This window comes from Python bivittatus, unplaced genomic scaffold (assembly GCF_059951505.1).
Source record: "Python bivittatus isolate LINGU-HERP-01145 unplaced genomic scaffold, Pbiv_v1 ctg000120_np1212, whole genome shotgun sequence".
In the NCBI taxonomy this organism is placed as follows: domain Eukaryota; kingdom Metazoa; phylum Chordata; class Lepidosauria; order Squamata; family Pythonidae; genus Python; species Python bivittatus.
Window position 1 is genome coordinate 3,185,965 of NW_028277037.1, and position 15,821 is coordinate 3,201,785.

The 15,821-nt window shown below is 40.4% G+C and overlaps 1 protein-coding gene across 4 annotated transcripts in view; it reads left to right on the forward strand.

The window, feature by feature from the left end:
- Positions 1–15,821, forward strand: part of FRMD4A (FERM domain containing 4A) — a 283,511-nt gene that overhangs the window by 240,213 nt on the left and 27,477 nt on the right. For all 4 annotated transcript variants that reach the window (XM_088134838.1, XM_088134837.1, XM_088134836.1 and 1 more), the window contains exons 14-15: positions 805–946; positions 15,643–15,776. In XM_088134838.1, the coding sequence (XP_087990964.1) occupies positions 805–946; positions 15,643–15,776 (276 nt within the window). The remainder of the gene's footprint in view (positions 1–804; positions 947–15,642; positions 15,777–15,821) is intronic.

The following is a 15,821-nucleotide window of genomic DNA, read 5'->3' on the forward strand; positions in this document are numbered from 1 at the left end:
GAGGGTTGAGATAATTTTAAAAAATCCTTTATTGAATCTGGATACCATTGTTATAGGCTGTTTTGATCTAAACTATGTAAGATGTATCAGGATCAGAGTTACTGTCAAACAGATGTGACTTATTAAAAGATTTCATCTTTAGCAGGAAACCTTTAGCATTAATAGGCAATGAAAGGTTGTACCAGGTACATCAACATTTAGAAGCATAGGTTAATAAACTACAGTGTCTTTTCTGAACTGTGTTGTTGTCTTAGAGCAGGGTTTTTCAAACTTGACAACTTTAAGATGTGTGGACTTCAACTCCCAGAGTTGAAGAATTCTGGGAGTTGAAGTTCACACATCTTAAAGTTGCCAAGTTTAAAAAACACTGTCTTAGACCATGACTCATTAATCTCATGTATTTGATGTAACTTGTGAAACTTTCTAGGAGTTGGACATGAGTGGAGATCAGTTATTTCATTGCTGAACAATTTTCTGACTTTTATACACTCATGTGATTTTTGAAATGTAATCATTGGGATCAGCCTTGATCATTTTTTAAGGCGTCGTCGTCATCATCATCATCATAGTTTTAATCACCTCAGGTCTTTCAGCATATGATCTATTAGCACCAGGGTCATGCAGATGACAGTCCCTGTTCTTGCCTGCAGTTTTGGGGAGTTGTTCTTACTGCTTTCGACAAACTGTCATACACAGGTGATAAGATGTTGGTGCTGAAACAGTCTGATGACAGGTGGAAGAGAAATATCTAAGGTAAGGTTTCTGTTTCATAGTCATGGATTTCTTCATTTCCTTTCTCCACAGTCCAAAATTCATGCGACAAGAAGCCTAAGTGAAATTGCCATTGACTTGACGGAAACTGGAACTCTGAAGACCTCCAAATTAGCTAACATGGGCAGCAAAGGAAAGATTATCAGTGGCAGTAGTGGGAGTCTTTTGTCATCAGGTATGTTCCTTTGGGATGCAGAGTTGGTTCTTCAATTAAAAAACATCCAGGAGCTGACTATAATAAGACTTACGTGCTGACCAAATCCCAGCCAAGTGTTTTGGAGTGGTGCCGTTTTTCATGCTGAAAAATTCAGGTCATCGATTGGAGCTGAGAGATTTGAGAGCAGACAGATTCTGCAGTGTTGAATTACTATGGGTATAACCAGATAACTATTCTGACTAAGCCATTGTGGATGTTCCTTGCTGCACTGTGGTGGCTGCTGATTTCACAAGCACAAATGTAGCCGTGTTAACCCTGAAGAAGGTTTTGAAATCCATCTTAACGTATTCCTTTTGATGGTTTAATTATTTATATCCCACCTTGGTATCAGGGAAGGGGGTCTCCTCTAATTTTATCCCAACAAGAACCCTATAATTTAGGCTGGTCTAAGAGACAATGACTGACCTAAAGTTATTGTAGGAGGAGAACCACGTTAGTCTATGGTAGCAAAAACTCAGAAGTAACACCTTTTCCGACTAACACACAGGCTGCAGTTCATCAGATATATAGAGTGGCTTCACTGATGGAGGATTCAAATTGAGATGATGCTGGGGAACAGGAGACAGAGTGGTTATGCTGGTGTGGGTAACATGCAAGACAGATTACAAGCACCTTATCAAAATATTTCAACTCCCAAGACACTCTGTTGCAGACCTCAGAGTGACCATTTTGGAAAAACAAGACTTTAACAACAGTCTTGAGCAAGAGATTACTGAACTCCCGTACATCAAAAGGTTGCAGGCAATCTCAGAAGGCCCCAACAATCACAATGGGTTTTAACACATTACAATTCATAATTGTAATTTCTTACTCATGTAATCTGCATCTGCACAACCAACCTATCTTCCCCTCCCTCTCTTTCCCCCATTCCAATTTAAATATTATATCAGTCCAGCCACTCAGTGTATTTGATGAGGTGAGCTGTAGCTCATGAAAGCGTCTACCTTTTAATAACAAGTGTTAGTCAGAAAAGGTGCTACTAGACTCTTCCTGATTTTTGACCCAAAATTAGCTAGTGATCTTCCAAGTCCAGCATCTTCAGCCCCACACTTTGGATTTTGTATTGTTTCTCTGGCCCCCAAGTCCTTTTTAAATATATCAACAAGAAGGAAGTTGAGAGGTGGGAACCCTTTTCAGCCTCTGCCAGTTTGACTTCCTTTCCGCCTCCTGGCTGCAATAGGGCTGTATTGACTCAGCACTTGGGAACCATTAACTGAATACCCCGGTAGTGTCCCAAATTTAGTTTTTGTTAGATACATGAACTGCATTTCTGAATCCCCATTTCTTAAACTATAGTCCACAAATTGTGCTAGCCAAGCCAGATGATAAATTACATTCTACTTTTCAGAGAAGGAGCTATAATATTACTCATCAAATATTTAAGGGTTCTAATGAAAAATGTAATTTGACAGGGGAACAAATTGACTAGGGAGATAGCATAAGAGCTCTATCATGTTCAAGTGAAGTAGGGCGGACAGCTGTTGAGAATGCTCAACTGGATTCTTGAATTAAACAGTGGGTTATACGGGATGGCTTGAACTCTGTGATTCTACCCTCAGTGTTGCTGCAGTCTAAATATTGAGAGTGGAAAAGCAATTTACTGAAATTCTATACAAGTAATGAACTTCTTTTGTGGGCTGTGAGTTGAAAGGCAGTTGCTTTGGACAGTCCAAGTAAATGTTCAGGGTAAGAGGAAGTGAGATTAAGGAAGCAGTTAAGAATTGCTTTTTGGCAGTGGTTCCAAACAGTGATCAAAACAAACTGGAGTAAACTCTTTTGCCTTTGGATTAATCTTAGCGCTTGTTACTTAGCCCTCCAAGTATGAAAAAGGATTTACTACATACAGGTTGCCGTATAAGTTAAAATGTTATGATAGAACGTGTGGTGAAAATAGCCCTCTGTATTCACTCAAGAAGAAAGGAGAACGCTTGTGGTTGTTAATGTTTACATAGCACTGGTGGTAAACTAGAATGTGTTCCCGTATTTATGGCAGCTTTGTTCACGTTCTGCACTATTGGTATCTCCCTATTTGTGCATCTCTTATGTCTCAGAAGCAGAGGAAGGAAAGATAGACAAGACTAACAGCTAAAAACCTATCTATCCTCACAGGGGCTAAGAAGATCTCAGCTAGAGATAAACTTATTTGCTTATTGCAATTGGCAACTTAAGGACTACAGATTTTATTTTATTTTTTGCCTAAACTGCCCATAGTCCCTGGGTTAAGTTATAATCCAGAGTATGTTGAGAGTGTCATGTTGTCTTCTACAATTAAAGGCAATGCATTTAGCTGCTGTGTTTGTACAATATGTTTAGGAGCAGATCGAGTCTCCCAGCATCTTATCCAAGTTGAGTCTTGTGTTCAAGGAAGGAAGAATCTCACTCACGCTGTGAGATAGCTTATCCTTGTAGCCGCAAGGCAGAATAGGAACATGCTGATCTATATAGCTGAGGAAGAAATTGGGCATAGAGAGACTTTTTTCTAGCGCCAAGGCTCTCTCCCATCAACTTTTTAACTGGAGGAAAGCCTTTTCTGCTTATTTCTAGGTGGAAAATTTAGCCTTATTCTAACCCAGTTCTGTTTACTGAGTTCCTTGGAAGAACCAAGGATAGCAGCCATCTGCCCTTCTTCACTGTCATGTTTCTCCACCAGATCTCCCCATCTTTAGTGGTTGTTCCTCCATCTGTCTATTTGCCTACGCTCAGTCTTTTTTCTGGGACCGCCAAGATAACATTTGCCAGTTCAAGGCATGGATGGCCATCTGCCATCAAAGCAATATTATACTATTGAGAAGGTGCCTGCCAGAAGTTAGAGTGGCTCAGAGAATGTGTTTGTTTTTCACCACTAAAATCCTCATTTGCCTTATTTCACAGGAGGGCTGGAAATCTACTTTCTTTTTTATTAGAACCTTGAAATTTCACCCCCCGCCCACTCGAGCCTGGTGCCCATGACCTACAAAGTTAGAACTTCAGCCCAGATATTTGTTTGCATATCAGTAGGAAGAAAAGAAAATTCCCCTGCTTAAGCGGGGAACCACCACTGCTTCATTTCAGAAATATAATTTAAGGGGGGAGGAGCAGCGTGTTCCTTTGAACAATTAAGGGGCATAAATCTTGGTGGATCATTTTTTTTTATTTAGTCCATTGTTATTCTGTGTCCAGGATATCTCCAAGTAGTGTTCAATTAAAAAATAAAAGCAAGCATTAAGATACAAAGCATAAATACCCCAACATTCCAGTAATTAAAACATTTATTTTATGGGAGCGGGATCATTTATACATAGTACTGACATAGCAAAACACAGTAGTGAGTAAAGGGAGAGGTCTTTGGCAGATGGGAAGGAACAAAATCTGCCACGAACTTCAACTTCATGTTGTTTAGAGCTTTATAAATTTGGCTTGGTAGCTGATACTCAGTCCATATCATAGCTTCATCTCTAGAATAATATGAGTTAATCAAGCACCCACTCAGCCACCACAATCTAAAGCAAGAGAAACAATTAAATTTCCTTTTGAAAACATATGCCCCTGATTCAGCAAGGATTCTGGGTGTGAAAGAAGGTTTGTTCTTGCCCAACTGATGTATAGGCTGATATGGAAACCTTTACACCCACTTGACAAACTGACTGAGGGCATGCAATGTAAGGACAACATTTTGCAAGGCTAAATGCATGCAACTCAATGCACGTGAGAGGTGGACTGGGGCTGAAATGCCTGTATTCTGTTTTTTGTCTCCCCCAAGATAAGAATTCTAGACCACCGCTGAGATCCTGAAGGACTGAGTTCTGCTGAACCAAGAGAGAAATATAATCTAAGCAGTTCTGGAAACTGGAAGGAAACATTTGTGGTAGCTAGGATACAAAACCCACCATTACTTGGCCGTGTTTGAAGTTGTAAACATTCAGACACATTCTCTAAAAAGGAAACACTACAGGCAAGTCTGTTGTTGGCTGAAGTGCTAGCACTTAAGGGGCATCAGCTGTTATTATCAAGCTGCAAGCAGCTTGCTCTTGTTCAGGACAGAGCAGAAAGCAGGAGACCAGACATGAGGAAGACTGTGGGGCAGCCACCAAAGATGGAACACCTCCTTTGCTTCCACAGAAATGACAGTTGCATGATCCATATCCCTACCAGGTCCATGTGGTGGGTTTCTCTGGGTGGCTGAGTGGCAGGAACACATTTGGTGTTGGTGATACTATGGCATGTGGGTTCTATTCCTGTAGTTTACTGGTGAGAAAGAAAGATAGACCTGTTTTTTTCTCCTGGAATTAAGATGTTCATTTCAACCAATGTTCTCCTCAGGCTCATAGGCTAATTCTTCAACCAAAAGAAGTAGGGATTCCACCTTGTGAAGCTTTCTTTTTCTTTTTGCATAGATCTACTATTTAATAACAAGTGCCTTAATACCGGACGCAAAAATCTGACAGTGAGTTTTCAGATCCTGTGTAGGTAGCATAATGAGTGGGAATTCCCATTATATACATTATCTGGGTAACTTGATACATCTATTACTAGAAGGAATTTTTGGTTTTGTTGTCCTCCCATGTTGTGTTTTGGCTTTGCAGATGTGAAAAATGAAACCTTAAAAAATAGATGGTGGAAAGTGGTTCTGCAGCATTGCCTTCACATAGATTCTACATTCAAGCTAGTAGACCCAATCAGACCAGGTCACATTGATTCTGTCTGTCCTGAAAACGTTTACATTGCAGTAGATCAATGTAGATAATTAAATGCCACATTACAGGCTATTATGGCTCCATTTCCATCTTTCAGGAACGGTGGTCCATCCTGAAAGATGGACATGTCCCAGTGGGTAAAAGTACTTGGCATATCTTGGCTTCAGAAGCTAAGCAAGATCAGGCCTGTTTCGTACTTGGATGGGAGGCCACTTGGAACCCCAGGGCTGAGCACTAGACTGGGAAGTTTGAAACTTGCCTAGAAGGCAGCAATGGCAAGCCACTCCATATGGCTGCCCAGAGTATTACATGAAGTGTCCATGAAATCATCAGGAGTCAAGCTTGATTTGAAGGAGACTTGGCTTTAGCCTTCAAGATGTATTCAAAAAGCCTACTGTGGATATACTGAACTAGAGATAGAGTCAAGAACCAAAATTAAGAACAGATGTCCCTGTTTCTGATTTAGCATTCACTTTTTCTGTTTCTGCTATTCTCAAAATGGCAAGAGATATATTTTCTGACTAAAATCCTGTGAGGCATAACTTCTTTGAAAGTCTCAGATGTAGAATATCATAAAGGTCAAATACAAAAACACAGAAATCAAATATGGAAGATGTTCCCCAACCTTCTAAAAATAAAAGAAATATCAAGCATAAAACACCCATACACTGATATTTGCAAAGAAACTTTCCCCCTGGAACAACACAGGTCCTTACATGGAATTTGAGTTAACCATCTAACAGCAGCACCATGAAGTTTCATCCTTACATTGGTTTTCTGATTCACAGTGTTTGTATTCTGGAAAAGATTGGCAGGGGGTTAAATGTACCTGAAAATCTCAGTTCTAAACTCAGTACTTCATTATGTGCTCAGCGTTCAGTTCTTAGGTCTTCAGTATGATCATTGACCAGTGAGCTCAAAATGACAGTCATTCCATGATAGTTTGTTCCCTTTGAGCCTGTCAAGAGAAGGACTTTTCTCTTTGTTGGGTTCTTCCGGGGTACCACAAACAGTCTGTGGTTTGGTTGCAAGCAGATAGGTGCCTTTTTGCTTGTTTATTTTGGCACCCTGCCTCCTGATCATTTAAACAAGATAAGCAAAGCCCAGGAAATGCTCTGGAGGCCCTTTAGGAATGCCTGTGCTTTTGTTTAACAAATTCCAGGCATTTGATAAAGTTCACCTTAGCTGCCACTTTTACAGGAGAACCTTAACTTCTCTGGTAAGGCTAGATCCTGTTATTCAGTTAGTTACTAGATTTTTATCCTGACTTTCATTCAGGAGCTCCAAGTGGGATGCCTAATGCTTCCTCCCCCCATTTTTCCTACCTGTGAGGAAGGTTGGGTTAAGAGAGAGTGATGGATCCCAAATCACCTAACCAGCTTCAATGGCTGAGGATGGACTGGAACCTGCAGCACCCCAATCCTAGCCCAATGCCTACATCAGCTCTCTTATGAACCTGGCCTGCTAGTTAATAGCGTAGGTTATCAGTGTACATAGTTGCTTCCTCGGTAGAGTAATACAAGTTAACCAAGCTACCACATTCTATGTTATTAATAAAACAAGAGCAACAATTAGGTTTCCTTTTGAATACATAGAGTTGTTGGCTTTGAACCTCGTTACTGCTAAACTAAGATGCTGTTACTCTGAGCTCAGCTCTGTATGTCTTCATATAGTTTCTGGTCAACAATAAAGAAGTATCGTTCCGACTTTGTATATTTTTTTTCAATTTTTCCACTTAGCCTACAATCCTAGAATTCTTTCGTGGTCTCCCACTGAAGAATGAAGCAGGTCCAAAATCTCTGCTGAGCTTTCAAGCTCAGCCAAGTGTTAACATGTATTGAGTACTATGTGCTAAGTCTGTATACTGTAAAGGAAGATGGAAAAGCAGGAGTGGGGTACAGGTAGTCCTCACTTAACAGCCATTTGTTTAACGACTGTTCAAAGTTACGATGGTGCTAAAACAAGTGACTTACGACTGGTGCCTGAAGTTATGACTGTCGCAGTGCCCTGCAGTTACATGATTGTGATCCAGGTGCTTTGCAACCAGCTCGCACTTACGATGGTTGCAGCATTCTGGGGTCATGTGATCACCATTTGCAACCTTCTCAGCCAGCTTCTGGCAAGTAAAATCAATGGGGAACCGCATAATTCACTTAACGACATGGTGATTCGCTTAACGGCCATCACAGAAAAGTTGTAAAATCAGGTCCGGTCCAGTCATGTGATGATTCACTTAATGACCACATCACTTAGCAACCTAAATTCTTGTCCCAGTTATGGTCGTTAAGCGAGGACTACCTGCATTGACTCCTCTTTCAACTTGTTTCTTTTCCCATCTGCAAACTCTTGTTCCAAAGCCATTTTTATCCTAAATTTTCCAAACAGAAAAACTGTTGAGAGAGGGAAGATGCCAAGGAAAAGCAATGAATGATGAAGTCCAGGCAAATTTATTGGCTGGCATTTTTTTTCTTCTTGAATTCAAGGCCTGGTCTCTGCTTTGAAGACATTGATCTATGTTGCCCCCATGTCTAGTTCTACTCTTGTATTTTATATCCCAGTTCAAAAAGTTGATTTTCTCATCTTGGACTTGTTTCTGATTGGAATAGAGAGCTGTATTTGCCAGATAACTTTAGACGGTCTTGTGTTCCCTAGTCCAAGAAAATAGATGCAAGATAAATAAATTGTGAGGATCAACATGTTGATGACTTAAAGCTTTTCTTTTTTAATCCATTAGAGACGTTGCACTGGTGAACTTGTGCATTTCCCCCACAAACCATATTTGTGTTCCAAATAGAATTTTTTTCCTTCCTCCCCCTCAAGCATGATAAATGGGAAACCTGTCATTTCTCATCCCATGCTGGTGAGAAAAGTTCATGCCATCAACTTTTGAGCACAGTTGATCCATTTGAATTAAGCTGATTAGTCACACCTCTGTCTGGTTTTGTTCACTCCAATCAGCTTCGTGAGGGGTGACTCACACCCCTTGCTTCGATGGGCCATGATAAACATTGCATGTTTCTTGGCGAATGGGGAAAAGTCCCCAGTATTGATCCAGACTTTGATGATGATAAGATCAAGTTGCTTAATTGAAAACCTAGCTCCCCCCAAAACAGAAGAAATGTTTCTCTGCTCCCCAAAATAAAAAAAAAAGTGAAAGTAGAGGAATATGATACCAAAGCAACATTCCAAGAAAAAAAATGTCAGAAAGAACAGACCCAAAGCTTAGAAAGATGTCATGCCAGCAAGAAGACGTTTGGTTTCATTGCAGTGACCGTTTAACTCCCCCCACCCCCAAAAAACGTTTATTTTCTTTGTCCTTTGTTTTATGGTAGACCGAGAAGTTGCCATCTTGTAGTCCCTTCTCTTTGTTGCTTAATAATGAGCTTTGTTCATACTGATTTTGTCCACTCAGGCTTGGCTTTGCATTTTGCTGCTTGTGGGGCCCAGAAACTTGGATTGTGATGTTGTTGCAACACACCAGAAAGGGGGGAGGCAGGGATGAGGAACATCTTAACATGCAGAAAGCTTTGAATCCATATGTCTTTTCTTAGAGGTTTGAAAAAAACACTTATCTCTCATATCTGGCCACTTAATTCTAGTAGCTTTCTACTTTTTCTTTCTTTGTCTAGAGAGACTGTTGCTGATCTCTGTTGTTTATTCGTTTATAAATAAAGAGCGCTGACAGATGTCAAAAAACAAACAAAAACTATCCACATCTTTTATCATTATTATTAAACTCATGAAGGTATAATTTCATTAAGAGATAAACATTTGGAGTAAAAATAACAAAGCAAAAGGAACCGAGAAAGTAAAGATGAAGGCCACTATGATTTACGTGTCACACATAAGAAGGGGGTGGGGCTTTGGTCATAAGGTTGCAGCCACTATCTTGACCCTCCCTGTGGACTCCCAACAAAGGCAGTCACTGAAGTAATAAGAATAGGACGTGAAAGATGCTACTTTTCTCCCTTACGGTTTAAGCCACCTTCCTGCATTCATAGTTTGTTTATATAGAAAATCTCTGGGTGATTGTTCATTCTCCCTTGATGGTATCAATGCTGTGCAACAATAAGACATTGTTTCTGAGAAAAGGGGTTAGTTCTCTTTAAAACAATGCAAATTCTTGGTAGACCTGCAGTGAGTGCGCATGCAATAAAGACAGAAGTCAAACCCAAATTTAGACTCATCATAGTCTGAGATACAGAGACGATTATAGCCATCTTAACAGTCCTTGATCCCCAGATTGTTAGGAAAAGTGCAACCCTTCCAGAAAAGAACAAACACCACTTGCCTAATTGCACAAATAATTCACAAAAAGTATCTTTGTCTTTTGGGGAATTCTCATTTTATTAGCCTGGGTCAAAATTGGCAAGATGGACAGAGCATTGTGAAAATTGTGATGAAACCTTTGGGCCTTCATCAAGACATTCCATCTGTCGTCTTGTTGTTTATTCTCTGATCTCTATTGTTTATTCGTTTATAAATTTGACACACAGACACTCTTGTGGATGCCGCTAACTAGTTCATTATTTTGCCCAACCAAGTTTAGTTAAATTGAGGTTCTGCTCTGTTTACAGCATCTGACGTCTCATAGTTGAGGCTAATGCAAGTGTTTGAATAGATATCAAATAATTTTTCACAAGTTATGAGAGAGTATTTGAAGGATTTCTAGGATTATGCTATTCACAGAAGTAAATCCCTGGTTTGGTCTAATTTTTCCAAGTACATTAGAAGTACTCTGCCTGTTAAATCTCATAACTAACAGGAATCTTGATTTTTTAAAAAAATATATCTGTCCCAATTATTATTATTCAGTTTTGATGATGGAACTTGGCTTACCTACGATAGTACTTTATGCTGGTTAACCAACCCCATTTATTATCCTCTACTAAGCTAGGCCATCCTGGCATTACATAAAGGATCTGTGATTTCTCCTCCTGATTGAGACTGGGATAGGGGAGATGGCTCTGTTGGGACCCACCAGGGAAGAAGAGAGATCCCATTGCCTGAAGAGAAGAGCAAAGTCGGTTCCTGCTGACTCAGGCTAACAGCTCATGTTAACAGCATGTTATCATGGACAGGAGAGTAAAAAATCATCTTCCATTATGGCTCCCTGGCAGCTGGCATTTAAGGTCTGTTATTTGTGATTCCAGTGGTAGCAGACAGCTGTCAAGATTCGTAGTTGTAGATAGCCTGATCTTCTATGAATTGGTCTAGTCCTCTAGTAAACCATCTAAATTAGTGGCCATTGATACATCAGACAGGAGTGAATTCCATAGTTTAAATATGTGTTGCATAAGGAAGGACTTCTTTAGCTGTTCCTGAAGTTCTTCGCATTTAGTTTTATGAATGAGCCAAGTATGAACATTATGGGAAGGGGAAAGTTCTTCCTATCCAGATGTTCCATATTGGCATGATTTTATGTCCTGTAGCATGTATTTGTTTTCGCTACAAGTTAAATAGCTGCAGATGCCATAATCTTTTCTGGTGGGGGAACTGTGCTAGCTCTCTGATCATTTAAGTTGCCTTCTTTAGTTTCTTTTCCAGTTTCACAATCTCCAAAACCATAGATGGTTTTTCATGTACAATCTCACCATAGATTTATATAAGGTATTCATATATTGGCTGTTTTATTTTTCAATTCCTTATCAGGAAAAGAAAAGCTAAGTTATCCAGCTTAGCACACAGCCCCTGAAATAGGCATTTGCTTGGGTGTGTTTATCAAGAAGATGATATGGTGGCCATGACTGAAGCTGCCATCTTGACTTTCTTGACACTCACACTGTGGAACACCCTTGGCCCTTGTAGTTATTTGTTCCAAAAGGGCAGGGCCGGATCATTGGAGGGAGAACTGAGTTCCAAATGTGTGTGAGTGTATAAGTAGTGGAGCAAACTCAAGTTGCAGTTCATCTTTTCTATTTTTATTCTTCGTTGGCCTTGGGTTTTTTTCTTTTTCTTATGCATATTGTATTTTATTTTGTCTGTTATGTTGTGAGCTGCCCAGAGTCATTCTGGAGTGGGGCAGCACCTAAATTGAATAAATGATAATAATTCTAACTTTCTTCCGAAAGGTCAGAATCTCCCGATATTATGTCCCCTCTTTTTTTGACCTCAGCTCAAGTTGGGAGGAATGCAGCTGTTTTTAAAAAAACATTTAATCAAGTCCTCGATCTATTTAAATGCACATACACTTGACTGGATATCCAGACATAGACCCACCACTTGAATGATGCTGTGCATAATGGGACATTAAAAATATTTCACACATTTTTGTCAGGACGTAGGTTCTGCATGAAGTAGTGGAGAATAATAGATTTGGGATGCAAATATGCAACCAGCTGGTACAAAAATAAGAGAATGGGGGGCTTACTTGAAATTTCCAGCTCTGAAGTAACCTCTATCTTTTTCAGGACAATTTTGAGTATTGAAGCCATTGTTAGGTATTGTGGAGTCCTTGGGGTTCTTTGAGCTTGGTTGTTTTCTTGCAAACGTTTCGTTACCCAGCTAGGTAACATCTTCAGTGCTAGAATGGAAATGCTTGCAAGAAAACAACCAAGCTCAGAGAATCCCAAGGACTCCACAGTTCAACCCTGAGCTACACATATTCTCTTCTATTGTTACAGTAGGTATATCAGAAGCCTAAACTAGTTTTGTGAAATTTGCACAAAGGAATTTCATCTTAGGCCTAAAATAAGTTTTTAAAAAGTTGGTGTAAACTTGAGTGAATGTTTACAGATAGTAGCATATATAATAAAAAGATTTGCCCAGCTGAAATCGTATCTCCAGTCACATTTTGGTCAAAGGCAGATGCTGTTTTTTGTGCCCTTTGTATGGAAAAGCTCCTATTTAGGAGAGTATAAAAAAAAGATATACATTGCATTTTTTTAGCTAAAGGTAGCCAGAACTAAATTCAAATAACCCACGATCAATATTCTTAAGACCAACTTTCACGGAATTGTACCAATAGTTGCTTAGGGCAGAGAACCAGCTGGTTGCACACATAGTTAAAATACTTTGGGAGGGTTTTTGTTTATTTTTTAAACAAGAGTGCCCACTTAGATTTCAATACACTGTAGGCATTCAGATGGGAATTTCCTTCAGGGCGTTAATCAGTGGGCGATCTTTTCCCATCATCAAGTCTTGGACATGAACTTCCTGACATGTTGGAAGCCTTTCACTTGATGAATAACATCGGTTGTGCCGTCACCAAGGCGGCAGACAAGCAAAAGAGGCAAGAAATAGATGTGTGTGTGTGTGTGTGTGTGTATCCTGTGCTGAGTAATTCCAGATGGGCCTCTAAGCTGTTATCTTGGCTGTTTGCTGTGGAGGAAATCCTATTTTGCGAGCCAGAGTTGCAAGATACTGGCAGTTTGTGGTCCCTTTCAATCCTTTGGTGACATCCTGAGGTGGTGAATCAGAGCGAACGCACACAGTCCCTGCACACCCACTTTCAGCAACTCAGGGAATGTTCCCAGACTGTTAGATTTTGGCTGAGAAGCTGACACTGTCAGCTAGCAATCAGCATGCATTGCACCTGGATGACTGCGTTAATTGTGTATGGCGTTAAGATGTGCACAAAAGACATCTTTAAACAACAACTCCATTAAAGAGGCTGCACATCTGGACTGCAGTGAGGTCATCTGGCTGATGCTGTGATATTTTCCTTCTTCTTGGCTTCCTTCATTCGGCTTCCCCAGAGAAAGATTTCATTCATCTGTTCTTAAGCCTCTCACCAATCCAATATTCTTTCTTCAGTAGCCATTAGCTCTTGCAAGGAGGGAGACCTACAGTGAAATTGGGGATTGGTTGATCTCAAAATGAGTAGTGAAAAACTTCTCTGTTTTAAGAAGCGTTGTAGGTAATATAAATGTCAGTGTTTTTTAGACAGAAAGAAAAAGTAGGCATCACACACACACCTTTTTCCCCCCCTTAAATTCGTCTGTAAATGTTCCAGGTCCTTGTATGATGGGCCATGAGCCTGGTACTGAGCGATGCCTCCTAACAAATCAAGACTATTAGAATGAATAGACAAATAATTCTGTGTATTTTATAGCTGCATATAAATTCAAGGCTTATCTGTCAGCCTTCTTGTCCGGCTTGAGTTTAATTTATTTCTTTTAGATTCTTTGAAAGTTGTTGTTTTATAAATCATATTACTATCATGAAGCATCATCTGTTTTCCAGAGTGAAGGGAATATGTTTTCCATATAACCATTCCTAAAAAATAAAAATGGCAGACAGCTATGGCTCAAATCGTTATTCAGGAATGTGATCAGTTGTCTAGGAATTGAGGGAACTGAGGGGGGCTGAAGAGAGGTTAGAGCAGTGTTTCTCAACCTTGGCAAGTTTAACATGGGTGGACTTCAACTCCCAGAATTCCCCAGCCAGCATATATAATTCCCCAGCCAGCCAACCTTGGCAAGTTTAACATGGGTGGACTTCAACTCCCAGAATTCCCCAGCCAGCAAGGTTGAGAAACACTGCTCTAACCTCTCTTCAGCCCCCCTCTGTTCCCTCAATTCCTAGACAACTGATCACATTCCTGAATAACGATTTGAGCCATAGCTGTCTGCCATTTTTATTTTTTAGGAATGGTTATATGGAAAACATATTCCCTTCACTCTGGAAAACAGATGATGCTTCATGATAGTAATATGATTTATAAAACAACAACTTTCAAAGAATCTAAAAGAAATAAACTCAAGCCGGACAAGCATGGCTGGCTGGGGAATTCTGGGAGTTGAAGTCCACCCATGTTAAACTTGCCAAGGTTGAGAAACACTGGGTTAGAGAATGAACTGACAGGTCAATCTTTTGTGACTGCCTGAGCCCATCCATTTTGTGAGTCCGCTCATGTCACGCTATCATACTCCTAATGCACATTTGCAGCAAAAAAAAAAAAAAGATGGTCTTCCTGCATTATTATAATATCATTAAGCGATTGTCAAATTATGTGGGTGTTTTAATTTGAAATCCTTCTCTTGGGGAACACTAACAGAGTCCTACAGACAACAATTAATAACTTCTGAATATGGAGTGGGAGGATGGAGAGACTATGACCAAGACTAGCGAAAACAGAGCTGAAGACACTGGCCTTGTCAACTCCATATTGCTGAGGTCAATTTGGTAGAGAGCTACAAAACATTTTGATGTCAAAGGATCACAACTCCAAAATGCTGAATTCTGAACTTGCTGGAAGAGTGCTGATGCGCCTCCAGTGTTCCTGTTTCCTACGTTGAGCCTACCGGAAGCATTCCTATCTCAAAATGGAATGTTCCTATATTTGCTTCAACCTTGAAATGGTCTACACAACTCTGCATTTTACAGAGTATTTTATGCTAAGGAATACACATATATCCTTCCTCAGAATTCTCACATGCCTGTTGTGTGAATGCTTTATGGTGCCAATTGGTTCTCCTTGTGGACAAGGCCCATCAAGAGCGCCCTCCTGCACTCAAGGGTCTCAGTGATCATGAAAATGCAACGTACTCAGTCACAGGGCCTAATTTGGGGATCACAACTGAGTATGTGATAGATGCTACTGTGAACCCAGTTCAAGTCAAGAGACAAAGATGCTTGTGACCCGCTCAGTGCTAAAGTGGAGGTGCAGCTGCAGAATCCTAACACCGCTTTGCAAAACTTCCTGATGGGGAGTTGTGCAGAAGCAGGTTTTTATTATTGTTGGCCTGCTATAAGAGTGTCCATGACCAAGATAAATCGTTAGTTTGCAGATGTCTGATCTTGCGCGAATATTAACAAGTCCATGATCTTCCAGCCTGAATTATTTTAAAGATGGGGTGTGGTGAGGATATCTTCTCCTGCTTTTCAACATGTGATGAGTGGGTGATGAACCAAGGCAGCTACACGCAGCAATACCTGTTTATTTTGGTTGTCCAGCTTCTTTGCAAGCAGCCATCCCCGGCTGCCCCTCTGCTGCTGATGCATGTCAGCTGCCCTAATGCCATCATTGTTCACCAACAGGGTCTCAAGAGTCCGATAGTTCTCAGTCTGCCAAGAAAGACATGTTGGCTGCCTTAAAGTCCAGGCAAGAAGCCCTCGAGGAGACCCTGCGCCAGCGCCTAGAGGAACTCAAGAAGCTGTGTCTCCGAGAAGCGGTAAGCAGCAGAAATGCTTCCAATTCTACCCAAAGGGTTGCTCTT